At 43.7% G+C, this 27,638-nt stretch overlaps 1 protein-coding gene across 1 annotated transcript; it reads left to right on the top strand.

Moving 5' to 3' along the window:
* Positions 1-25,679, top strand: serinc5 (serine incorporator 5). Its single transcript, XM_036527976.1, has 12 exons — positions 1-352; positions 9,345-9,515; positions 14,596-14,774; positions 15,954-16,036; positions 18,506-18,599; positions 21,500-21,711; positions 22,266-22,358; positions 22,588-22,714; positions 23,526-23,595; positions 24,093-24,129; positions 24,636-24,783; positions 25,071-25,679. Exons 1-12 carry the CDS (start codon positions 326-328, stop codon positions 25,213-25,215), a joined length of 1,386 nt encoding a protein of 461 aa, XP_036383869.1. The 5' UTR covers positions 1-325; the 3' UTR covers positions 25,216-25,679.
* The last annotated feature ends 1,959 nt before the right edge of the window (positions 25,680-27,638 follow it).

Here is a 27,638-nt window from a genome sequence, read left to right on the forward strand (position 1 = left end):
TAGAATTTGAATCAGTTGCAGGCTGATTTCGTCATAGCACTGGAGCAGAGTGCGGCATCTCTTTCAAACCCTACAAACCACTCTCTTCACCACTCGCATCGGTCCGGAGACGCTTCAGTGGCTTTTGTCTGCTTCGGAGCGCTGAACCAGCTGCCTGTAGCGCCATCACTTCCTTTAGAGAGAGGAAAATATTGTCCGTTCAAGCCTTGCACAAGTGCGGCATCGATTGCGCTCAGGGGTCTGTGAGGGAGGCAAGGAGTCTCTGTCCCGGGCTGGAGCAGACTAGGGAATAAATTTCTATAGACAATTTCAACCACCGGTTAAAATGTGTACGCCTTGCTGCATTTCACAGGTAAGCAGAAAAAGGCAGCAAACTAAACTTGTTTTCCCGTTTCGTGTGATGTTTGTCTTTGTATTTGGCTTGTTGATACATTGCTATCGTACGCGTCTCCTCGTGGTCGCTGTAGTGTTGTCGATGTAGAGTATGTGCCATTGTTCTGTGGACAGTAACCAAGGTTGCATTAAAACAGGTTTCATCTTATTTCGTATTTTTTCTCATGAAACGTCCTCCACTTTTGCGAGTGCTGATGTGCTTTAGCACTATAAGCTAACCAACGCACACCAGCTAACGTTAACTGGACAGCTGGGTAGCCAAACAACTATGAAACACAAAAGGATCGAATGGCATTAAATAAGTAAAATCTACCCTGTAATACCTGATGGCTACTGGTTTTACTTGTGCTTCATCGTAATTCGGCGGTTGGATCTCCAAACCCTTCTTTGTTTATGCAGGATGCGACTGACCGGCTCTGTCTGTGAAAGTAGGTTATGTGGTTTAGAGGGTTGGTTTTGAGAGTGTTGTTCTATAGACAGTGAAAAATTGTCACAACTGGTGTTTGATGTATGAGGTGGGTAACGTTTGGATCAAATTGTTGCAATGTGGCTCTTCTCCTCGCGGACGGTGTTCGGAAACCTGGAGGGCTGGCTCGTTCTGTTCCGTTCCCTGAGATGTCCAGCCCACTGCTCTCTCATTACGTAATGCTTGCGGGTTCAAATGATTAGAGTAGTGCTGAGTTGGGTTTGCTGATTTTTTTTTTTTCACTGACCATTCACACAATGGGATTGTCTGCACTTTGAGACGTGGGTTAAAAGCTAAGCATGGTACGTATAATTAATCCTATACAGTAAAGTAATTGGCTTACGCTTCCAGGCTTATCATTGGCTGACTGGTCCAATTTGGGAATTGGCTATATGATGCGTTAGGTTGGTCTAGTTTTTCCCCACAGAAGAGAATACTGTTATTTCATCTTAATCTAATGAAAAAATCTGTTTTGTGTATTATATGGGGTGGTAACCCCCCACATACTTAAAACCATACTTATAACTTAAAACCAGCTATGTTAAATTGTCGTCATGTTTGAATCGCCTGGTTGAAAAAAAAAAGCCTAATTATAATACATATTAACTGCAGGGATTTGCTATGCAATTTTGATAAAGTCAGTTTTTCTGTATGCATTTTGATCATGGAATATGCAGGCTGGGTATGAAGTGCCAAATATGGTCCCTGTCTGACAAAGTTCTTCTGTCTTGCATAGCAGGAATCCTTTTTCAGTTGTTGTGGATGTTAGCATAGTGAAGGGAAGTTTATTTTTTTGTTTAATCATAAGGATTTTCATCTGATGACAAATTTTATTCTTTGGAGTTTCATGGTATTCATGACATCTTTTTTACTTTAGAAGCAGTATTGGAAACATGATATGCTATGTATGGAAACTAAATGAGCTTTCCTTTTCTAACAGAAGTTAGTCAGCAATGACAGTCTTAAGGCCTCATTCAGAGGATGAACTTTATCAATATCTGTGCCTTGTTAGGTTTACAATAGTCTGATCATTGAACTAAAAGTGGACCCCCTCGCTTATAGTGCTTTTTAGTCCGTGTCCGCGGGTGGTCTTTTCATTTCCTGCTGAACCCATGAAGAAGGCCCTTTGTTTGGATTAGCTTAGTTCTAGAAACACAACACATACAGACCATCGTTCCAGTGTCTGGACTGCAGTTTCATTAGCAAAAGTTTATCAGGAGTAGACTGACTTGGGTGACAGGAAATGGAAGAGGAAGTGACATGGGCACTATTGTTGCATACTGGCACAGAATACACCCAGAGCAATCCCACAGGGAAAAAAATCCCTCTTTAATAAGATACTTCCTCTAATTATGCCCTTCTGAATAAATCCTAAAGTACCCGTATCCACCCGACTTTAAGTCTTGAATGGCCAGACAAAAAAATCAATATCTATACACTGTGGAACCAGTCTGGTCTCAAATAGTAGACCGGTTAGGCAAGCTTTGCATTCCCGGCAGATGGTTAAAGTTTTTTGTTTGTGCCTATGAAAATTACCTGCGTTCTTAGTGATCATTAAGTTTATTTGAGAGCTGTTAGACTGAACTCAAAATCAACACATGATTCGATCTGGACGTGTCATCTGAGTAGAAGATTGGTCAGAGGCTTTATTTAGACAGGCTCTTGGGGCTTGCCTGTTTTATTTAGCTGGACTACAGTGATACACCAGATAGTGGAATTTCTACTGTCTGTCTCAAAAACACTCAATGCTTACTCATTGTAACTGTCAGTCAACTTTCTGTTGAAGTCTGACTGCTTTCAAGAGTACACATTTCTTTCTCCGAAACACTGAGAAGTTTCATAATCAAAGGCACAGAGAGAAGAAAAAAGTATGAGTGCTTCTTAAAAGAAAGGCATCATTTCTCCAAAGCAGTTTCATATGCCAATGAAAAGAGGCCCCTTTTTGGTTTTCTGGATGATAGAAGATTCATTATTTGAAGGCCATTGTCTTATCTGGAGCAAAAGTTTTAACATAGTCTAAGTGTAATTCACTATTTCATAGAATTAAAATTAATAGACAGTGATGGGTATTTTAAATCTGGGGACAGTTTGTCCCCAATGAACAGCTCTTTAGCTGTGCAATTTTCAGTGTTTTTGAGATTGTGTTTTGCATGCAATACAGCTGTTTTTTGGGTAAACCGAACCACCATTCTTCAGCAGTTCAATATGCAAATGTCTTGCAGAACAGGTGGAGTTATTCCTCTGAGAAGAAAGAGGAGGAAGTAACAGTTTCACTTCTGTCTGCTCTCTGCTCTTCGGTAGAATGGATAAACTGAGTCACAGTGTCTGATCTTGTTTATCACAGTCTTGTCCTGCAAATGTCATACATTTTATCTTGGACACATTTTGAAGGGTTTTATCCAAGCAAGTTTTTTTTTTTCAATATCCAGGTGTGTTTTAATGTGGTCAGATTTTTCACTGTGAAGCTAAACATGGATTGGTTTATTTACTTTGTGTTTTGTTTTGACTAAGACTTTTGTATTCCGTATAGAAAAATGTATTTTCATGCACTGTAGTTAGGTGTTTTGTGGTAAATGATGAATGAAATGTGCTAAATTAGCCATCTATTGTGTTTTCAATGTGATAACGATTGATGTCCACCCTCGAGCACACAGAACAATGTATGGTAATTCTATCCTCCCACACACCTGAAATGGCTGGCTATTCCAACTCATTTTCTCTTGATGGCAGCGATGGAAAACAATGCAGCCAACTTCTCTGAATGAATGTTTGCTCAATGCTTTGGATCTGAAGTGAGATCTTGGCCTTCTGTAGTCTGGTTGAAGTGGCCTGTGTTTCTTATGAACAGTGTTCTTCATCTCTGTATTAGCTGTGCACTGCTCCTGTGAGACGCCATGCATGTTCTCCATCAGAACATGTGGGATAGCCCAACCCATGATTTTTTATTACACTGCCTTGTAAACGAGACCTAGTACAATATTTCAAAATGACATTCCTAATTAGCATAAGTGGTATAAGTGCAGCAAATGCACCACTAGCCAAAATGTCTGAGTGAATGGCTGCTACCCACAATTCCCTTCTCATATATCACCAGCCATATGTTGTGACTAACCGTAATAGACAGCCTCTGGATGTTTCTCTCTCCTTGAATCTTCACATCCAAGCCGCTTCCTTTAGGCTGGGTAATTTCCCAAGTCCACTTTCAAGTCTCTGTCAGACTTTAAAGTGTTAAATCAGAACACTAAAGCACACTGCATTAATTTATTCCAGTGCAACACACACTGTGCTGACAGCAGTTCTGAGTCATTGATGGATCCCACTGTCCTGCAACGCCTAGTGCCCTGTTTTGTTCAGTGGTTGAGTGTTCTGATAAAAAAGTAGAAAAAACACATTGCATAAAAAATTTATTAAAAAAAACTTATTGAGTAGTAATGGCTTTTTACCACAGTGTTTAAACAGTTGCTGTTTTCATCCACATCAGTCAGAATATTTCATGGGAAATGGCAGTGGATCACTAGATCTTGTCACCAACGCCTGAGGAGGTTGATGTGCCATCCAGTGTGTTTGTACGCACGCATATGTGAAGATTCTGCTGCTTTTAAAAGGTTTCTATTCAAAAGTGTTTATTGACTGAAAAGCTTTGAAAAGGGGTTGACATTTACTTGAAAGTACCTGGCATGTCAGAAGTGGCTTCTCTGTTTTGGCTGTGGGAAGGGCACCCAAACTCAGACGGTTGTTTTTCTTTTTCACCGATGATGCATCTCCCATCAGATCACATATTTTGTCTGTCTGCGAGTGTATGACGTCATAATTCCGTTCTGTTAGTCACAGATTGAAGAGCGTGTCTGTGTTTGCCATAAGCGGTCACAGTGATCAAAATGACTTATTTTTAGCAAAGGGGGAGCCTGACAGCTCTTCCATCTCAGAGATCTTGCTTTTCCCTCTTATCTGCTGGAGAAGTAAATCTGTTTTGCGTTTTTTAAGAGACCGCAGTCACAGTACATTATTTGCAGCAGAACCAAATAATTTGTGTTTATGGTAGGAAGCTTGGCTGTTTTGTGTGGATCAGGTCTGTATTTACACTAAACATAGAAGGTATCAGTCTTTACTGATAAGAGGAAACACTGAAAACATTTGCTGCTGTGGCTGTTGAACTATTGGAAAGCTACTATTATTCAGAAGAAGTAAAAAAAAAACAGCTTTGTATAGTAGGGAATTTTAGGGAATCTTGTGTCACGGCATCCCTGATGCTAATATCTGTAGACTCCAAATAGTGAACTCCAGAGTAGAGCTGTACTTGAGCTCATGTTTCTCTTTGTGTTTTCTTTCTCCTAAAACAATAGCAGCAGCCTTATTCTCAAGCCCTCTGAGAATGTGAAGGGTGCGTCTGGAATTTTTTTTTTCCCTGCAAACATGCTGATCATTCTGCCTTCCTTTTCAGTGTAACATTGCCCATATTGTGCATTGGTATTAACACTGGGCTTGACCTTGAATGAGTTATATTTGCCCACTTTTCAACAGTGCAAACAGATAAGCAGTATTGACTCTTACTGTGTGGTTTGGTGTATTACTGTTCTCTGAGAAGTTGTATTGTTCTCTTTTTTTCTCTTGGCATGGTACTTTATTCAGTCTCGCATTCTGCACGTTAAGCTGTTGAGAACAATCTTTTGGGTCATTTCTTTTCTTGTAAAGGTAATGGCATGAGAATACCACACTTGGCAGGCGTGGTAGTGTGTGTGCCTAACTCTGTCTGGTACTCCTGTAGCTGGCTGCTGCAGCTCTCTCCAGCATATAGTTTGGATTTCTACTTTGGTTCCATATCTGACAAGCTAAGCCCCCTCTGCCCAGTATGCATATCTATGTGCAGTTTACATCAAGCCATGACTTCTGGTAAGAGTCCTGACTGGGACCTATCTGGCCAATGTAAATGAGTAGTTGGGAGTGAATGGAAGATGACAGGAGATTGCGAGGCCTGTCCTGACGAGAATGGAGAGCGCTAACGTCTCACCATGCATTGCTGAGGCAGTTTTATATGTACGGAACACATGGGGTACAAACTGTCACTCTTGGTGTGTGAGCGTGGAGGTGGGGTGCCTGAGAAATATTTTGGCCTACAACAGAAGCAGAACAAACATTTAACGAGGAATCCTTAGTTTGACTCAGTTTTGTTTTTTTTTATTGAAAGTCTGAAAATGTTTGGACATGATACGAAAGCGAAGTTGGAAGATGCCACTGAAATCCCCATCTGAAACCCAATATTATACAAAAGGTTTTTTCCAAACAACACTGCAAAGTCGATGGTGCACCTGATTGAAACCCTCTGTGTTACACAACATATGATGTAAAAATGTTAACAGAATGGTCCCAGTCATTGAAGAATTAGTCATTTGTAAATATGCTTGTCTTTGTGTGCTATTCAAAAGGGGAAAAAAGCAACCATGAACTAATTTTAAAAATCAATTATACAGCTGTGTGGTGCTCGTTACGTTCTTGTGCAGTTTCAGAGGGTGGACGTGAGGACTGCGTGAATAGATTCAGACTTTCCCTCTGGAAAAAAATACTAAAAATGCTAATTTATCATGACAAACTGGCAGTCCCTCTTGATTTGATTAACTGGGAGTCATCAGCTTGATGTAAAGCGGTCTTAACAGGAGCACAAAGGCACCAAATAGCCTAAATCCTATTTACACTGCTCAGTAATGTTACATGCAGGGTACCTGCAAACAGCATTTCTTCAAATGTTTGTGAAGTTTGGGTAGATATCAGATAATTTCCCAGTTTTTAGTTCATCAGGGTGACAGGATTGTACGCAGACATTGGACCAGTAGATGGAGTATATCAGGGTTTGTGGATTGACATTATCGGCTGTGCATTTTACGTTGCTGTAGGTTCTTTGTTGAACGATTGGCTGGCAATGAAGCTGCTCAAAGCCTCTCTTCCTCTCTGTTCAGGTCTCAGGCTTCAGAGCTGGTATTCAGTGTGACCTATTTTACAGCGCCCGTGTTATCTCCCCCAGCCATTTGTTGTTGTTGGGTTTTTTTCTTCCTTTTCAATAATGCATGTTTCATGGAGACTTTAGCTGCATGAAGCCACATAGAATGCTAATCAGTGCGGTCCCAACCAGCGAGAGCGGTCACCCCAGAGCGCCCTCTGCCTCCCGTCGGGCACGATCCGCAGGGAGCCCCGAGATCGCCCCGTCTCGGATATCTCTGGGGGGGGAGGCGGCCGCCATTCGCCGGCTTAACTCAAGTGTCGAGGAGCAGATGGTGCGAATCATAAGAGCGTGCATGACCGCTCCACTGCTCAGAGTCGGAGCCCGTAAGACCACGGCCCTAGCCCAAATCAAAGAGGATATCGCCCTGCCTCCCTTCCCGGCAAGAGAAGCCTATACGTAAAATGCTAATGACACCGCTCCCCCCGAGAGCATGAGAACCCCTCGGCCAGCATTGTGCTTGGACAATGGCCAGGTTATTGTCTCTTCAGCCGGGACGCTCAATGGGGGCTGGGCCTTCCACAGGGGTCTCGAGGACGAGGCCAGAGGGCATTCCCTTTTGTGGGGGATCCACCACTGTGTCGCCACTGAGGAGCGGGGGGGGGTTGGGTTCCCGTGCAGGTGGGGGGGCAGCCCAACCACGCGTCACTAACGCGGGGGCCAGTGCATGGGAGCCCCCTCCCCTCAGCCCAGCAGGCTGTGGTGGAATGAGGTCAGTTTGGGCAGAGTGTGAGGCATAACCATACAGGCTGACCACCTGTCTGTGGAGAAGGAGGGGAGGCTGCTGCTCTTTCAGGCCTGGTTGTTGGGGGAGACTGGTATTGTTCTGGCCTGCTGTGCAGCACTGGGAGGTCTCTGGGTAGCTGTGTGTACCCAGCCAAAATGACCTTCAAGCCATCTCTGTATTTAATTGCCAGCATATTTGAATAGGCTTGATGGGAGTTTTTTTTTGGATGAAATACAATAATAAATGGGAGCGGGGGGGATTATGACTACATTGTAGGTAGGTGTCTATAAGCAATGCTGACTTGACTTGACAGCCTATATTTAAACAGTAGAATTGCTGATGTTCAGTTGGTTACAGGGTCCAATACAAAAGTAAACCCTTCTGTGTGCGATGTGCAGAAGCAGTTTTATGTTTAATGTGAGTTTTAGATGGAGGGAACTACTGAGTCTGCTGCTGTTCCAGCTTTCCATCTGCAGACATGCTGTGAAGTGAATTCAGGTTTATTTCTTCTTGGAGAAAGCGAAGGCTGGCTGTTGAACTCGGTGGAAGGTTCTGCTCTGATAACTCGGGGCCCAAGCTCAGCAGTGGCATCCAGCTTTAAAACTGCGTAGGATTAGAAAAGGCATTACGGAGTCATGGGAAAGATACAAAACTGTTCAGCCAGAAGCAGGGGAAGCAGGGGAATTTGGCTTCTTTACTCTGGCTTATGGAGAGAAACCCTTGTTTGATGTGCAAGTAATTACAGACTGTTTGGCTGAATAGTGCACCACACCTTAGTAGTTGGGTTCTTTCATACTAACAACAGCCTTTTACTTGTAGAAATGTTAACACCCACGGCATGCTGGGACACACTCTAATGTGCATATTCTGTGTAGATTTGAATAAAAAAACTAAATTTGCTGATTGAACCAGAACAAATCTATAAGAAGGATAACCAGACACAGCTAATTGTTTGTTGAATTGGGCTGCTCTGGCACGCTGGCCATCTCCAGACAGCTTTTCTGAAGATAATGGAAGTCCCAGATGGCATTCTTCAATCCTGCATCTGCTCCGTCTCACTGAAATGACACGGTCATAACGTTTCTAATCTTCTGCTAGGCCTCGTGTTCCTGCAATGAGCTGGTTACTGCTGGGGGTGGGGGGGGGGGTTACTGCTGAGGTTTTTTTTTTTTGTTTTCATCTCAGCTGTGCCGGCCTGGTGCAGCGATCACAGAGCAGGGGGCATTTGCGGAACTCTCACAGCTCTGTTTTGCCCCCGTTTGGCTGATGGATGTGAACGGACAGCGAACGTTTCCCGTCTGTCAAAGTGAGCAGTGCTTGTCTCCCTGAGCCGGTAGCTGATACCGTGGCTGTTGTCACCACAGTGTCTCCTCGGCGCCGGGAACCTGCATGGTAGGATGTGCTGTATGAATTAATGAGACCATTTCAATAACAAGCTCTCTCTTCTCTCTCTTCCTGTCTCTCTCTCCTTATTTCTCTCTCACCCCTTCTCTGTCTTTATCTCTTTCTCCTTCTCTATCTCTCCCCCTCCTTTCTCTCCCTCCCACTCTTCCCTGCTCTCTTTCCCCTCTCTTTCTTTTCCTCTCTCTCTCTCTCCCCATCTCTCTCCCTCTCTCTCCCTCTCTCTCCCTCTCTCTCCCTCCATCTCCCTCTCCCTCCCTCCCTCTCTCTCTCTCTCTCTCTCTCTCTCTCTCTCTCTCTCTCTCTCTCTCTCTCTCTCCATCCATCTCTCTCTCCATCCATCTCTCTCTCTCTCCCTCTTCCAGCTGGCCTGCTGCTGCGGCTCGGCCGCGTGCTCCCTCTGCTGCGGCTGCTGCCCCAAGATCAAGCAGTCGACGGGCACGCGCTTCATGTACGCCCTCTACTTCCTGCTGGTCACCAGCATCTGCGTCATCATGATGCTGTCCCCCACCGTGGAGAACGAGATCCGGGATCACGTGAGTTCGCCTCAGCTACGGCCCCCCCTGCCCCCCCCCCCGTCTAGCGCTGTCATTTACATTTACATTCACTCATTTGGCAGACGCTTTTATCCAAAGTGACTTACAACTGAGGCAGAGTACATCATGTCCACAAGGCTTTTAGGGGGAGGCTGGTTCAGTTCACTTCCCTGGCGGTGCACTGCTGCTGTGAGCATGAGCGAGATGCTTAAATCGGTGCTATGCGAGCTATGCGAGGCACTCGAGACAAGGGTGTCCGTTAAGCAAATAGGCAATGCCAGTGCCTGCGCTCTCCCAGCAAGAGGTCCTCGAGTCCCAGCAACCCCCTGCCGTGGCCTTTTAGTGGTCTCCAGACAGGGAACTGTAATTTCCTGTCACAGAGTGAGCCAATCAAGAGAGACATCCGGTAGGCCTTCGAACGTGGCTAGATGCTTTCAGCTCAGAAAATCAGATTTGTAGTTTCGAGGCTGAACTTTGCAGTATGCTCTCCAACAAAAATAAATAGGAAAGCTCTCTAAGAAAAAGCGGCTTTTAAAGTTATTTATTTACTAGGCATAACCTATTTTAAGAGAGTCCCCTGTGGGGAAAAGCCTAGGGTGTAAAAGGACAGGTGTTCCTACTTCAGTTCTAGACCCAAATGGCTGTAGTACTCCATATAAAATGAAGAACTAGAGCAAACTTCCCCCCCTATACACACACACACACACACACACACACACACACACACAGGCTCTCCTGCCCTCATGCACCTAAACCAAGTTTTAAAAAGTATCAAGGAAATCATTTTGGATGTGTTAGTTTAGATCTGCATTTGAAAAACTACAGGAATTGGGTACAATGAATGTCAGGCTGCTGGGCATTCAGATTAAAACTCATTTAATCACTTTACTGCTGCTATTTATTAAATTTGCCATTACCGCTTTGTTTGGCTATGTTTAAAAACTCATTTACGGCCGAGTATTCTGCGCTCTGTGATCTAATTTTCTCATTTAATTGTTGCCAGTGGATTTCTGCAAATGTGAACTCGCCTTTGTAATGCTGTGCACTGAACACGTCACGTTAAAGCACGTGGGCGTAATCAGAGTGTGTTAATTACTACATTTGTCTAGTGTCCAAATTCAAATCGCTGCATAATGGAATCTTGGCACTGTCGCATGAAAGTACAAAGATACATCATGAGGTTGAAAGCATTTCAACAAAATGTATTCAGCTATGCCGACAACCCTTTATAGAATGTGGTGAAATTCATGTATGTGCAGCCCCCAGAGTAAGACGTCAGCAACCATGTGTTTTCATGGGCTGGTGGTGTGCCACTATAGGGATACAAACCTCTGAAAACATCTCCTAGAGGAAAAGCCTGACCTTTTCTTTGACCTGACCTGTCAATCAAGCTGGAGTTTATACTGTACAATGTATGTTTTTCTTCACTTTGCTGTATGGTTCAAATTGCTGATCTGTTTTCAGGTTCATCTCACATTCCTTTTGCTGATTAACAATCATTTGCTTTGAATTATATTGTTTTGCTACTTTGGTAAATGAATGTAGCGAATGCGTTAATTTTGCCCGATAGCTTGATTCATTTGTGGACGGTCATTACTGTCGATTAGTTTCTGATGCCTTTTTTATGACTTTCACGCTAATGGCTGTTTTGGAACAGGCGTCACATCAGGCCCATTTTGTTAGACTCGTTATAAAATGTGAAGCCATTTGGTGCATGCTCACTCAGGTCATTTGAGTGAATTGTTTACAACATCAGATAAATGAACCATTCACGACTGCGTCACATGCTTCTCTCTTAATGAAGAGTGGCATTTTGCTTGTGACTTCAGTCACACAATGACATGTTTATCACTTCTTTACAACATTCGCAAATGTTGACATGTTTATGTCTGTCCTAACATTGGCCTTTCCCATATTTATTAACATTGAATCTGAATCTGAATGTGCTGATGTGTGTACTGCACATTAGTGACTACAGTTTTGTTTCTAGAAGCGTCTTTCAGTCCCACACTTTCTGTCTTACTCAACATCTGAGGTCAAATCAGTTGCGGTCAGCAAGTGAAAGAGTTTGAGCATTCACCTAGGAAACCAGCTCATGGAGGCGGTGTGGTGTTGGTAATTTGCATGGCTTAGCAATATGGTAAATCACAACAGATGATACAGTAACTTCTGCTCATGAAATGAAGTTTTGTTTCAGTTTCTTTTTACTTTTTACTTTATTTTTCAATCAACGTAGCACCGTACAATATATTATCTCCCTCAGCCACAAGAACGCAGTTACAACCTTTTTGTGTCCCTGTATTTCACATTCAGTGTGAGATCAGAAACCAGACAGAACAAGTTCAATCAGGAGTGTTCTGCTTCAAAAACCACTGTCCCTGTGTGATTAAACATTTCGAAAGTTTCTACTGTCTCTTGATTAAGGGTGGACTCAGCGTCTGATTGGTATATTGGCATATTGCCATGTCTCATCTTTACAGACACTTGAGACTTTGTAGCCATTTCTTGTATTCCTTTACATTCCTTACTTACCTTCTGTACCCAGCTGCTATGTTTACTGAATAAAAAACGAAGTTGGACACTGTCATGGAATCTCACCCTCTAGAAAGAAACTCCAGTGATGAAACGGAGTCAAAGTGCAGTGAAACAATTCCGTGTTTATTCTGAAAGCTCTCAGGGGGAAAGTCATCCACAAACTGGCATAGAGAAATCAGAGCAATCCCAACTTTCAGTAGTGTACATCACAATTTTTATGCGGTGACAAGGCGTGAAACTCTCAAATAGGCGCATATGTCATTTCTAGGAAGTACCCAGGCCGAAAAGTTATAATTGTGTTTTGAAATATTCTGTGATTAGCAGTTAATTAAAAATGGAAAAACTCCCTAAAATGCATTCTTTTAAACTTGAGCCAGGTGAAACCATATCTATTGCTGACCGGGCATGGCCTGTGTGCGGTCGTGAAGTAGATAATCTGCTCCATTTCAGAAAGATACAACATCCTTAACATTTCAGGAGATTACACAGAGGGCTTTGTGAAGAATAACATCTTTGTGTATAACTGTTTCCACCTGCATGTATAAAAAAGAGTACAAAATGATCACAAAGAAGGCACTCAGCTCTCACAACACCATTACAGGTACTGGTGTCTTTCACATTGCCGTATCTGTCACCACACCACCAGCTTTTTCCCCACTGCGTGCTCATCCAGCTTGGCCTGCCTTCTACCATATCACTGAAATCTGCCTGAGAGTAATGAGCATAAGCCTGAACCAAGCACCCACCAAAGTCTCCTCATCAACACGATATGGGCATGGGTACAATAATGCAGCCATTGCGGCGATCGTAAATGAATTGTCACAGGCAAAGTTTGGTTTGGGATCCCTATCGTTCCAGATTCAATTTACCTAGATTTTGTCTAACAGTGAAAATCAGAAAGAGCATGGATAGGCTTATTTCCCCCCTTTTATTCTTGGTCAAATGCACCACAATAAAAATGCAAATGGATCCCCCGTTGTTACACTTAAACTTGCTTTTGGAATGAGAAGAAAGCGGCTTTGATGCCAACAACTAAATGGATGTCTGTGACAGTATTTCAAGCACATGAATGTGCCCAGTATTTTACAGTTGGAGACTGTAGTCACACGAGCTAGTTCTCATCCATTCCATGACCTTGGTGCATTCAAACACATGCTCTTTTTTCCACTCAACTCCACAAGTGAAGTTAAGTGTACAGTGCTCTGATGTGGCTTGAGTGACTAAGCCCCCTACAATGTGCATGCGGTCCCGTTTGCTACTCACTGTTCAGAGTGTTAAGTTTCTCTGAAATAAACATGGACCAGTTCAAGCTGTTTTTGGCAAGCGACCCCCCGCAGCAGCATCGCCGGTCGTGAAGAAAACCTGTCGATGGACCGGCCGCGCCACAATGGCGCTCACACGTATGCACGGGCGAGATAGGCGCCCTCTTTCAGAGACACTGGGGTTGGACCGGCGGCGGTTTTGACGGGTCTCTTTATTCCGCCCGTGAATGGCGCCCAGGCAAAGAATCGCTCATTGATTTACATGAATCGGGAGTCCAAGGGCGCCACCTTTGTCTCTCTCCCTTTGACACGCTGTGCCCCTCTCACGACAGAGTGCCGCCTCACAACCCCCGGCCTATGATTTATTCATTCCCCCTGTCTTTGTGGCGGCTGAAAGTGAGCCCGCCGGCTCCGACGCCCGCCTCTGTGAAAGGGCCGCGGGTGTCGCTCGCTGTTCCTTTCTCAGCTTATTTTGGAGCGTGAACGTTTCTGTGGACACAATTAGGCATTTTTTTATAGTCTAATAGCTTGTTAGCGTTGGGAGGAGGGGGGGCATTGTGATCAAAGAATGGGCATTACTTTCCCCTTCTTTCTTTTTACCTAAGTATGTAGTTGTAAGTTTTAAAGGTTCAGTGACCCAGCATAGTGGCGATGCCATGTCAACGGTCTCTCCATTTGTACAGCAAATTGAAGCTAAATGCAGCCTTGTGACTGAGAACACAGAGCAAATGAATGTGGGATGAAAACACTCTCCAGCTTAATCTAGGAAGTGAATAGGGGATAATTCCGGTGGAATGCATGCAAAGCATCCACTGGAGAATGCAGTGAGGCCTTGCGCTAGGCTGTAGGAGCTGTCGGATTTAGGCCTACAGTATACATACTATTTGTTTCTTCTGTTTTTCTTATTTCAAAAGATAATAAAAGATTAACCTCTACCGAATTTGAAATTCTTTTGGGCATGTCAAGACGAATATAATCTACCAAGCGTTAGGAATACAGATTTTGGTTTGTTTCTGCCTATATCTAAACTGAAAAAAGAGCAGGGAGCAAACTAAAAGTTTTCTGTTATAATCAGACGTACCGCCAACTGATTCTGAGCTGTCATTTGATTATATCACTGGGCAATCAGGGCTCACTTATTTCTGGATGATGGAGACCTTATGAAATTATCCATACTTTTACACTCTTGGAATTAAACTCATTTTACTGTTTGAAAGCACCTATGGATAACACTAATTTATGACTTCAGCTTTGTGAAGTTTGGTTTGTTTCTTCCCTCACAGATTCCATTCTACACAGAAATGTGTGAGAACCTGAACGCGGGGGAGAACTGCAAGGCCCTCGTCGGGTACTCGGCGGTGTACAAGGTCTGCTTCGGCATGGCCTGCTTCTTCTTCATCTTCTCAGTCTTCACCTTCAGAGTGCGCACCAGCACCGGCTGGCGGGCAGCCATCCACAACGGGTATGCACACACGACCTTGTCTGAACGGTTCCTCTTTTTTTTTTTCTGTGGGCACTCCGTGGGTGAAACCTTGTCCCTCTGGCGTCTGTCCCTTTGGGTGCTGCAAGATGGTCTCACTGGTCGTCGTCGTCCCCCCCCGCAAGAGCCACTGGCCTCTTTTCCTCTCTCCGTTCCTCTTCCTGGTCCCACACCGTCCTCCCGTGCTGCCTGCTCTGAATGGCCGCATTAATTAAACGGTCCGTCAGAGGGAAACGGCGGCGGGCCGAGAGGCGCTTCACACAAATAAACCTGTTAGCCGCTCAAGGGAGCTCCTCAGATTGCAATAATTGGGTCTTTGTGGCGCGGGCGGGATGAGGCGGTGGAAAATGGGAAGCATAAGGCTGGACCGCAGAAGCCAGGCGCAAATGCGTGTCGCACTCTCCCGCAGCCCCAGGGAGACGCGCTAATTCTCCTGACCAATCCTTTGGTTTCGGTGCTCAAAGTTAGCCTCCTCCGTCGCGCCGCGCTGGTCTTAAAGTACTGCAGATGCAGAAATACGGAGACCTTCAACTCAGCCAGGGCTTAACCAACACTCTTGTGTTTTCAGTCAGTGAGCAGGGAGTCCGAGAGGGGAAATAATGTATCCTGACTTTCCTATTGTTGTATCGGAGCAAGTGAAGCAGCTTACGTGTCACTGCTAAGGAGTTATTCTTGGAAAATCACATGGAATCCCAGTTGAGATACAGTCATGCCATACAGACCAGCCTGGCATTTTCCAAACGTTGATTCAAAAAAAGTTATAGTAAGGATTGAATGAATCCATAGTAGTTTTTAGTGAAGTTTTTGTTGTGATCAGTTTTGTCATGCTTTGTATTTGTAAATGATTTCCTCCATAGTAGTACTCCAGTAGAAAAACAGAACACAAAGTAAATTCACATAATTTTTCAATAAATTAATTGTTGTATTCCTTTTTACATTCTCTTGAAGTTATGTTTTATGCTCCAACATATCTGTGCTTCTGAATTCTGTAGTGGCTAAAGTGTTGAGTACAGGAGTTACTTTATTAATAAGATGTATCGGTCTCATAGAAGTCTCAAAAATTGGCTTTCATATGTAGTTCCTGATTGTTATTGTTTTACTATCTTTTGTATGGAGACCAGTTTCCAGTTAAAAATTCAACAGCATCATTGGTTTATGCAGGTTCTGGTTCCTGAAATTCCTGGCTTTGCTCGGATGCTGTGCCGGAGGGTTCTTCCTGCCAAACCAGGAAAAGTTCCTTGAAGGTAGGGTTTGCTTTGGTCCTCATTCCTTTTACGGGTTTTTGATAAGGTGAAAATTTACTGCTTTAAATATGCGCACCCCCATCATAAAAGCTCTCTCTCGCACACCCCCACTGGACTGATTTATTTCCACTTTCATTTCAGATTAAGGTTGATCTCATATTTTCACCCGCCGTTCGCCCTCGGATTATGGAGCATGTTACCGTACCTCAAGCGAACCTTTCTCCCCGTCCTTTATTAATGCGGTCTCTCCCTCTTCACTTTCATCTTTAGTTTAGATGTTCTTAACAGTAACTTTTAAAGGACTGCCTTTGATGAGATGTAGAGGTTGCTTTTTGCTGGCTACCTGAACCTTCATTTCTCTCCATTCCTCTTCTTTTGATTACAAGCTGAAAGCAGCAGTGTGAAGTTCATTACTTTTTTTCTTTTAAACTTTGTCCCGGCAAATCCGGAATAAATTTTCCAACAAATTATCACTCCTCCTCCTGTCCTGCAGTCCGGAGGGAGTCGTTTGGAGCGTATATGTTTAATTGCTTCATTTGGGGCTCTGTACTAAAAGAGGCTGACATCGTAGCTCCAAGGGGAGAGAGACTTTAAAATCACAGATTTGATTGCATTTCTCTGAGTGTTAAGGCTTATCAGTTTGTAACAGATTGCAAGAGGGAGACTTTTATTTTGCACCAGGTTAATGATTACAAAACCATATGAATTTAATCAATTATACTTGATGTCGCACTTTTCACCCAAAGGTGAAAATGAGTCAGTGCAGCCTGTTTCCTAAATCCAGGAATACGTCTGTTTGTTTTAGTGAGTAATGAGTTTTCACTTCATTTATTGCTAAAATGGTTCTGAAGAACTCATATCTTTTAACATTAGTACAGAAGAAGTTCACTATGCCTCTGCCTGTTCCAGTCACTTTGTGTGTTGACTCCCATGCTTTCACAGCTCCACCCTTAAGAATGACTCATTGTGTAGGCGCTGGCTGACTCTGGATCAGGGTCTGCCGTGGCTTATCAGCTAAAACCCCAACTGTTAAGACTACCCTCTGCAGGCTGGAACATGATGAGGCCCCTATTTGACTCTGTGAGACTTCTCCCCAGTCAAAGACGGGCAGTGCCAGAGTTTGTGACTGAGACCCCAGAGTGCAACAGCCTTAGTGGGGTAGGATAGGTCTGTGCAGACGCCTGGGCTGACGCTGTTCTATGGTTTCCCTGCAGCTGAGTCAGAGCAACGGGAAATCCAGTGACGCAATATTCCTGTCTCAGGAGTTACAATCTGTCAGATGTGTGTTTTGCAAGAACAATCTGCAGTACATCTTAATATAACCTTATTCAAGCTGTTTTTCCCTGCAGCACAGCATGTGAATATGTTGTGTCTTTGTGTCTGAATATGCATGTCCTTTTACCAGTGAGATCCATTGTGGCTTTAGGCCAGTCGTACTTATTGTTTAAATAGAATGTCATTGCAGTGAACGCGCTCTGGGTGCAAATGGGCTTAATTAAAAATGGGCTTGGTACCTAAAGCTGAGTTATGTGATATTTCATCTCAGTAGTGCTTGAGTTGTAAATATATACAGTCCTGCACAGTGTGAGAGTGTGTTCTCACACTGATGGTATTGCCTTACTCAGCAGGAAGGTAGGGGGAGGGGGGCATTTTAGTGCAATGAACATGATTTTATTAACTCTCAAGCAGCAAAAATGTAAGGCTTTTTAAATCTTCTTCCTTTTACATGAATGAAGATTGCTACAGTATAAAACATATGTCTTTCAGTCTATCTATCCACTTCCTGGTGTGTACTGGGTCTAAACAAGTGTTAAACAGTTTTATTCAGCATGAGAACATAAACATATCTTCATATTCCTAAACATACCTGTAGAAATGTGCATTTTAAAAGCCTTAGAGAGTGAAATTAAGGACCTTATACAGTGCTTTTTGGACCGGTTAACATTGGTTTCATGGTAAGGGCTATTAGGCCAAGCAGAACATTGCACAGCACTATTATTTCATTGCCTGTTTATGACTACTCTCCACTCCACTGTTTTGGTTAAAGCTATAATTTATTATTTCTACCATTCCACAGATTTGTCTACTTGTATATGAACCAAAGATCCTAATGTGTGATGCAAGAGGTATTAGACGATGCCAGTGGGAGTTAGCTTTCTGCTATTCCTCCACATGCATGTTGGTTGCTTCTTACAACAATTCCATGCACATACACACACATATACACACACACACAAATTTATCTCTGATTAGCCTAGCTGTTTCTTGGCTGAAGCAAGCAAGTCGAATCATTAGCAGGTCGGTCCACCTGCAGCGTATAAATTCCTCATTCTCATTTCAGCAAGCAGGTCTGCCTCCGAGAGGCAGCAGCTGTGTCCGCCGCTCGCGTGACACAGGCTCTGTGCATGCGGACACAGAGCGAGGCTGTTGGAACATTCTGGCGACATGGCATCCTCTCTTGTGTTACAGTGTGGCGCTACGTGGGCGCGACCGGAGGGTTCATATTCCTGCTGATCCAGCTCATGCTCCTGGTCGAGTTCGCTCACAGATGGAACAAAAACTGGTAAGACCGCATTCCTGGCCGCCGGGCAGAGAGTTGTCAGTTTCACTGGATTTTTTAAAAATTAATATTTAAAAAAAAATTTTCCCGAGCAAAGATGACAGCGAGATGGTTGCAGCACAAAACGCTCTCTCACAAAGATTACAGGCTTGGAAGGGGTGCTTGTTTTCCCTCCCTTGTCTGTCCTCTGGAGCAGTGTATCCGATTTTCCATTCTCTCACATGGATTCAGTCGGAGGGGCAGGGAACGATCCGCAGCTCTGCACAACTGGTATTCATTAGGGGAGCGGTGGGAGAATATAGAATTAGCAGGCCAATATTTCTGCTGTCAGAAATCCTGATGCACATCCCTGCAGGGTGGTCTGAATTATGAATACAAATAAAAAAAAAAAAACAGCATTCCTTCAGATCAGTGAAAAATTGTGGGGGAAATATGCTGGAATAATTTTTTGATTGGTTAGGTACAGCTGATTTGCATTTAGAACTTGTCAAGCCAACTTTTTTGGGGGGGTCCAGGACTTTATAGAACTTTAAGCAATATTTCAAAGTTGGAATTGTATAATTTCCAATCTTATAAAAATCTATATCTAGATAATATATCAGTGTCCTGGCAAACGTAAATAATTCCTAGCTGTAAATATTATTTAATTCATTGCAATTCATCTCAAGATGTGAGAATATTCAGTGTAGAATCTTTTCCAGCCTTAGCCCTGAGAGCATTGAAAATAAAGTCAGAAGTAGTTGCGCGTGATCAGCTGTGACACAACGGCTGACAGATGAAAAAACTTGATTCTGCGGAGAGGCTGAACGCTCTGGCGCGCTGTCAGCGGCTCCTCGCAGTATTTCCTGCACGTCAGACGCGGTCCAAAACCAGCCCCGACCGCTCTGGGTTGCCTGCAAAAGTAATCGCTTCCATGTTCGAGACTCCGTCCGTGAAGCGCTTGTGTCAGCTAACACACAGCAGAGCGCGGAAGGCCCCCTCCTCCACATCACCTCCGAGACAGCAACGTTGGCGCCGTACGGTAACGGCAGAAATGGCCGCATCGGTATGCTGAGCGACCGTTACGAAGCACAGCTCTGAAAGCGCAGCTTGGTCTGAAGCAGCACCTCATTCTAGCTTCACGCGCATGAATATTAAGGGAGGATTCTGGAGCATTATTTACAGAGATGGGATGGAAATCCTCACCCCTGGCGCCTCTCCAAGCCCCGAGACAGGATGCACATGGTGGGCAGGCCGTGTATACACAGCTTCCTTCCCTCGGCCTAAAGAACGCAAGTAAAGACATCAAACGGGAAGGCAAACAAACAGATTTTTAAATGGAGTCTTCAGTAAAACACGTTGAGGTTGAACGCAATCCAGAAATAACACGGTCCTCCCCTTACCCACCCCCCCCCCCAACACACACACACACACACACACGAACACACACACACTCACGACCCTGCCGTTAGGAGAGAGGGAGTGTGGAAATCCCAGGAGATAGGACTGCTAAAATCGGGCCGAGGTTGACAGTAAGCTACACCGCTTGTGAGAGCGGGCTCCGTAGGATCAGGCTCAGGGACGCAATTCGGACGCTGGCCGTCAGCCAGGCCCAGTGAGGCCTCAGCCATTAGTGACAAGCCAATGAGCACACCATTCTCCTGGCTCCTCAAATAGGAATGTCCCAGCATGCACTGCAAGGGTACCATCTGAGTACATCTTCTTTTATAATGATAAAATATGTTTGTACGTAGCCTCAACTGCAATTAATAAAGAGCCAAAAATAAACCTTTGGTGATGAGAATTGATAGTATCAAAATCCTAAATGGTTGTTTTTGTAATTGGTATTGAAATCATCCATTTACTCTTGTACCTGTACCTTTACTCATTTACCCTTATTTTGTACCCTGAAATTGGAATCAACAAGTAACTAGATTTTACTGCAAGACCATCCACATGCATTGACTTTGTTTTCACTTTTGACTCATTACATTGCATTCATTTAGCAGACACTCTTATCCAGAGTGACTTCTAATACAAGATAACAGAAGTGTATCTATCCAAGTAAAATGAGCAACAGTGTTAGACCAGACTAACAACACTCTCAGACCAGTGAACGTGAGCACAACACCATTCAAGTACAAGTTAAAGTGTGCTAACCTGAAACTAGGTAGCCTTGAAAACTAAGGGAAGTCAAGTACACACACTACCATATATCACACACTCAGTGCCTAACACTGACCAACAGTCAAAGGATTACACTATTATTTGCATATACAAAAACAGGATGAGATAATGTGGAGCTCCTCCCACAAAGGAAGGAGAATGAAGAATACAGACAAAAAAAACTCTTACATGGCATGTTTATGAAGCAATTTTAAGCAAAAGGACCTTTGGGGAGACAAATTGCTAAATAATTTCTGTTGGTTTCTACGCTTGTTTATGTGCGTGTATGCACCGTCAGCATAGAGCCGCTTGACACTGTCTCTAAAATCAACATATCTGGAAGAGAACAAAAACGGAAAGTTATTTTCACCTTTCTGTTTGATTGGCGGATGCCCTCACCCGGAGCAAGTTACATCACCCATCACATCAACCGTTTACACAGCTGGGTATTTACTGAAACATTAAGCAGTGAAGTCTGCTCAAGCTGCAAAGCAGCAGCTCGAGCAGCAGCTCCTAAGAACTGATCCGGCGACCTGTGGGCTGAGGGCCCTGCTCCTTCCTCCTACACATCACTGCTGCCCGCAGTTAGTCGCACAGCCTTCCTGTTTACGGACAGTAATTGCTATGAGCGCATACAAGCCCCGTTGCCTCTGAAAACGTCCTCGGTTGCTTAACATCACAGAGTATGGACAGGCGCTGTTCTGCAGCGCGCCGGTGTCACGTCTGAGAGAATGACCGGCCGCCTCTTTCCCGCGCAGGACCTCGGGCATCAAGTACAACAAGCTGTGGTACGCGGCGCTGGCCCTGGTCACCCTGCTGCTCTTCTCCGTGGCCGTGGGGGCGCTGGTCTTCATGAGCCTGTACTACACCCACCCCGAGGCCTGCACCCTCAACAAGATCTTCCTGGGGGTGAACGCCACCCTCTGTCTGTTCGTGTCCCTGCTGGCCATCTCGCCCTTCATCCAGAAGCGTGAGTACCACCCGCACCGCCCCCTTAGGAAAACACAGTTTTTTCTGGGATTGCAGGATGTCCCAGCCAGTAGATGAAGTGGATAAAATGTGCTCTGTTGACCGTCAAAGCGTCTGCCCTGAGGTCTCCTCAGATGTTGCTCTTGTGTGCTTTGTACTGTGTGCATGGCATTGGACTCGGTGAGGTGTCATTATTACTCCCTGAAGTCAAACAGGCATTCCACAAAACCACAGGGTGGAGTGGAAGTCCACTCTGAGTGAGTGCCCGTGCATTCCAAGCTAGTTTCTTTCCATGGTGATTGTTGCTAACCAACCAACCATTTGTTTTCTCACTCCCCCTTTTGCTTTCTCTCTCTCTCTCATACACACACACACTCTTTCCCTCTCTCTTCGTCTGTCTCTCTCTCACACACACGCGCACGCACACACTGTTTCTTTGTCTCTCTCTCTCCCTCTCTCTCTCTCTCTCTCTCATGCCCGCACACACACACTGTGTCTCTCTCCCTCCCTCGCTCCCTCCCTCTCTCTCCCTCTCTCCTCTGTCTCTCTCTGCAGTTCAGCCCACCTCCGGCCTGCTCCAGTCAGGAGTCATCACTGTGTACGTCATGTACCTCACATTCTCGGCGCTCTCCAGCAAGCCCATCGAAAGTAAGTGGAGAGTCCCGCAGCCTTCGAGTAGGCACCGAGGGCCAGGCGGGGGGCTGCGAGGGGCAGGCGGAGGCCTGGCAGAGAGCGTCCGAGGTCCGGCCCACCTGACGCCCCCTCCCAGAACGCTTCACGTCTTCCGTTTAATTGGGCCCCTTTACAATCGTGGTAATAGCATCCAGATGGATGCGCTCTCCTCCACACCCTGTCATTAACTGTAATTCTCCCGCAGCCGTGGAAAAGGATGGCGCTAACGTCACAGTGTGCAAGTTCCCCTTCAACTACGGCTCGGAGGGCGACAAGAAGATCGTAACAGGCGTGGGCACCGTCATTCTGTTCGGCTGCGTGTTGTACTCCTGGTAGGGGCGGCATCTACATTATAATCATATTTAAACTACATCTGTAATTTTTTTGTAAAATCCCTTGATTGTTTCCCCTGCCGTGTTGTTACAAACAAATGTCAGGCAGGCTTCAGAACCGCACCAAGTAATCTGGAGCGAGCCGAAATGATGGGTCGCGCTTCCAAAAAGGAATGTAAACATATAATTTTGCAGTTATCACAGTCTTATTTTAACATGAAAGGGGGGGCAGGCATGTTAGTGTGATGAAGTGGAGATTAAAGCCTTGCTCGTCTGGAACAGACAGGCGTCTCGCAGGAAGGGTGTGTCTGCATATGTTATCAATTAATCCCAGCCCCTCCTGCTGTGGTCATCCCTGTGCAGGGAGGGGATGGGACACCGAGGAGAATCAAAGGACGGTCTGAGCTGGAGCTGTGTGCCTGCATTTGTGGCCTAACATTAAAATCACAGTGTTTTTTTTTCTTTTTCATTTTTTTATGTGACAAATTATGTGTCCTTACAGAGCAGTTATGTGAGTTCAATCCAACTTCTATTAAAAAAAGATGTTGCCAATAAAGTAAATTTCTTTTTTTTTTTTTTTACAAGTTACAAATTTTTCTTCCCGCTATTATTGTGTGGCATTACTATGAAGTATGAAGTTTCCATGACTACTACTTAGCCCAAATATAAGGCTTGTTTATATATATATATATAGCGGGAATAATTTTTCCACATTTTCCCTCAGTCATGCATTTTTCCCTGAATCAGAGTGATCTGAATAGTGGACTCATCTGTGATTAATGTGTGTGTATACGTGCGTGCACCCCTGTAGTTTGACCTCCACCACTAGGAGGAGCTCAGCTGCACTGAGAGTTTGCCGGACCACCATGCCGGAGAATGAGGTAAGGGGCCTGTCAGTCACCCGGAGGGCGGGGCTTCCTGTGGGAAGGGGGAAGGCCTCTCAAGGCTGTTTGTCTTCTGTAAATCACCCCATTGAGTCACTCACGTAAACGCCTGCTATAGAGCCTGACATGCCTAGAGCCTGCCAAAGAAAGCTAGCAGGGGCATTAAAGGTGACCCATATCGACCTGTTTCTTTACCTTGATGTACTGTGCTACTGCAGAACACACATGGTGCTACTTTGGAACTGCCTCAGAAAATTAAATGGTTCCAGAGACATGCTGTTTTAATTTGATTATATGCATACAGCAAAATCCAAGCACGCAATTACCAACAGTCTTACTCTTTTTGTCCCAACCGCAAATATATTTATAACTCTGACTGTATGTGATCATCTGGTCATGTTTAATGCAGTTCTGACAGTTTTATTATTTATCTTCCAGATTTGCTCACAAATGATCTCATCAAGCTAACATGCATTCTCCTCTTTTCCTCACAGCGTGCTCGTTGTTGTTTCTGCTGCGGTGATGATGGCGGTAAATACAGTGTTTCGTAACTTCCTCTCACATCTGATTTCCCTGTTGTTGGGTCAAACAGAGCTATCATTTGTAGCATTGGGTAGACTGTGATTGTTCAGATAGAGGTGTTTGATATCATTCCTTGCTGATGATAAGATATTAACGCAGGTTCCCTGCCACGTTTTCTGTGCTGTTTGCCATGAGCGTCCCTGTTTTTGCTTTCGTCAGGGGTGAATTTGTTGGTACTAAGCAGCGAAGAAGTAGCATTTGTTGTGGAACTCACAATTTGCTCTAATCTCAGTGTTCAGTGGAGGGACTATGTACCAAAAAATGCACTACAGAGACTGACCAAACCATAGTTAAAGTTAGTTTTAAATAGAAGTGCATGAAATGTGTGGGAAGTCTGTGAGCTTCATCTGGTAGAGGACTTTGGGGCTACAAACAACAGGAGTGATGACTGAGCCCTCTGGTGGCCAGAAGGAAGTATTGCATTTGTTATGGCTGACATCTGTATTTGTCTGCAGATGATTATGAGGATGAGGAGAGGACAGGAGGAGGCCAGAATGTCATGTATGATGAGAGGGAAGGGACCGTCTACAGCTACTCCTACTTCCATTTTGTCTTCTTCCTCGGATCCCTCTACGTCATGATGACAGTCACTAACTGGTTCCAGTGAGTGTCCATACTTGCAGGAATTCATGTGTACATGCGAGTCTTTCAATTCCATGTTACAAAGCCCTTACTGTGTTTTTTTGACTGGGGCACATCCTTCATCATGCACCACCCCGAGGAATGTTGGCTATTTCTAACACTCATATAAACAAGCCTTTTTGTGAATGCAGTGCCAGACCCAGACCATAACCTTAAAGGCAAATGGTCCAGCGTGCATTTCTGAAGAGCTCCTGTGCATTGTGATGTATGGACTTAATAGCAATGGGCTTTTCTCTCTCTCTCCACAGCTATGAGGACGCCAAGCTTGAGAAGCTCCTGGACGGCAGCTGGTCTGTGTTCTGGATCAAGATGGCATCCTGCTGGGTGTGTCTCCTGCTGTACACGTGGACCCTGGTGGCCCCCATGATCTGTCCAAAGAGGTTTGAGGCCTAGAGCCTCTTCCAAAAAAAAAAAAAAACGCATCATGGCACTACCTTTCTCTTTCAGTGAAAATTCTTTTTTTATGTGTGTTTTTTAAGTTTTGAAATTAACCCAGTGTGTTTATCATTTTAAATGTTTTTTTGTTTTTGCCAGTTCAAGATACTGGATAAGCTATCAATGCCTTATGGGCCCATCATGTCTTTGTATTTTTACTTTAAGGATCACTGTTACATTCTTCTGTCATCTGTCAAAGTTTTACAATCTCCTGCACCATTTACGTTTTTGGAAATTTCTGGAATGGTTGGAAAGTGGAAATATGAAGGAGAGAAAACATTTCTCAGGCTTACAATTCACCTGTAAGTGTCTTGCCTGGTATATCACACCCTTTTTGTAGATGAACTACTCTATGCAACCGAAACATGTTGTATTATTTTTTTAATCAAAGCTTTTAGTTCAGCATTCATCTCGGTTTTTTTCATGGAATTTTTTTTGGCCGTTTCCTCTTTTTTATGTGGACATACTAGTATCTTTTTAGTAATTGTATAGGTACATTTTGTATTTTTTTTTCCAAAAAAATGGTCATTGACAAGGTAAATGTAAAATGTCTGGCCAGTTTGTATATTTTGTCAGTCCAGTGGACAAGCCATCTCTACAATCATTTTTACTAAGAAATTTGTGCATCTTGGTGAACTAAGACAGTTGGTGTAGTTTTTGGGGAACAGAGATCCATGCCCTGATATCTCAGGATTTGTGCTTCAGATCGACCGTGGACTAGACTGTGTGCTTTTTTCAGACAATGGAAAAAAGAAGAAAAACTATATCGTGTATGTGTGAAAAATAAAATGTATTCCACCAAGTAAATGTGCAGAAAACACATTTGTTTTAGTTTTTTTCATCCTTTTGGAAAAGAAATATGTGTGTTTGCTTTACATGTGCATCCCATCTCCTATCTGAAGTGTTGAGCTTTGGGTAGACACACATAAACCTTTATCACCCAAACCTCAGCACTTGAAACAAAGAATGGAAATTCGCTAGACTATAGTGTTACTGATGTTTCTTGTTTTGCCTGTTTCTTTCCATCTGTATGATGTGCATGTGCTTGGGTGCATTTAGGAATGCTGGTGCTGTTGTTTGATTTAGTTTCCCTGCTAAAGCAAACACAGGACATAATGTTGCATAGAAGCTGTCAAGAATAGGTGCATAGATTTCTATGTTAGCTGTGTAGTTGGAAAGTCATTTTGCCCAGTTGATGAGGGAGATGCCATGCATTTTAAAAATTTATTTTTGTTGGATTTTGTAGTACACAAGAGAGGTGGCTGAAAATGAATTTCTGGTTTCTGTGGTCAGAAGTATTCAAATGAATTATCTGGCTTTGAAAACCATTTGCCAAAGGTAGAAGTCGAATCCAGTGAGGAACAGGACAGGACCTTGCTATACAATAAACGGAAGAATAAATAAGTTTGAAGCACACCAATGAGGGTAGGATGTAGTTGCGAAAGTTGTAATACATACAGTAAGTAAAAGTTGCCCTTACAGTTGTAGTCTGTGCCCCAAAGCCGCCTGATACACATGACTGGTGTAAGGTCAATTTTTATGATGTCTAACTGTGATATACTGCAACAAAATCAGCATCCTCTTCCTTTAGACATTCAGTTTAATCACCACAGGGAGAGTGCTCAGAGTATGTGAGCTTCTGTCTGCTTTCACAGCTTCCGTAACAGGGAAATTTAGAAGACGGTGCTTTGGCATTAATTGTGCCGTTACAACGTCCAGTCGATTCTCAGTTTGGTGGCTATATTAACTCTTCAAAAGATTGTGAGAAAGCTCAAGTTTTAACGAAGTGTAAATATCTTGCACTTTACTCTTGCATGTACTGTACAATTTTTCACTTTTATACATTGTCAATGTTGCCATTGACATCCGCAAGACTAACATTTCAGGTTTCCAGGTTTTTACTCCACCAGCAGTTATGAACTTCAATTTCTCACACTTCTGAAAATTCAACATTCCATGCAGGTGTTACAATGGTGAGAAAAGTCTATAGTTTTTTGTGTGTTTTGTAATGATTGTATTTAATAGGAACAATGCTATTAATTGTCAGTGCTTTCACGCTAACATCTCTGCATCAAGTAATAATTACTAAAGCAATTTTAACAATTCGCTCACTCTTCATATTAAGATTACTATAATGATTCAGAACAAATAGCATGAATACTGTTATATTTAAAGTATGTTTTTGTTTAAAGAACATATTCTCTATGTTGTGAACAGACTTAGGATATTAGAAGAAACTGTAAACGTAGCAATACCTAATGTTCCTTGGCTTCAGTAATTTTTGTGTATTTATCTTTATTTCTGGTTGTGAAAAATGTCAGAGGAACATACTGTAGAGAATCATTAAGTCAGTCAGTTGTTTTTAAAGGTTTTGTATATTT

Source organism: Megalops cyprinoides, chromosome 4 (genome assembly GCF_013368585.1).
Source record: "Megalops cyprinoides isolate fMegCyp1 chromosome 4, fMegCyp1.pri, whole genome shotgun sequence".
Classification (NCBI taxonomy): Eukaryota; Metazoa; Chordata; class Actinopteri; order Elopiformes; family Megalopidae; genus Megalops; species Megalops cyprinoides.

What these genes read in the sequence shown, in the direction of transcription:
- serinc5 (XM_036527976.1), top strand. Translation starts at nt 326, where the DNA reads ATGTGTACGCCTTGCTGCATTTCACAG. An exon ending in CTCGCCCTTCATCCAGAAGC is followed by an intron (nt 21,712 to 22,265) that starts GTGAGTACCACC and finishes CTCTCTCTGCAG; the next exon opens with TTCAGCCCACCTCCGGCCTG. An exon ending in CCACCATGCCGGAGAATGAG is followed by an intron (nt 23,596 to 24,092) that starts GTAAGGGGCCTG and finishes TTTTCCTCACAG; the next exon opens with CGTGCTCGTTGTTGTTTCTG.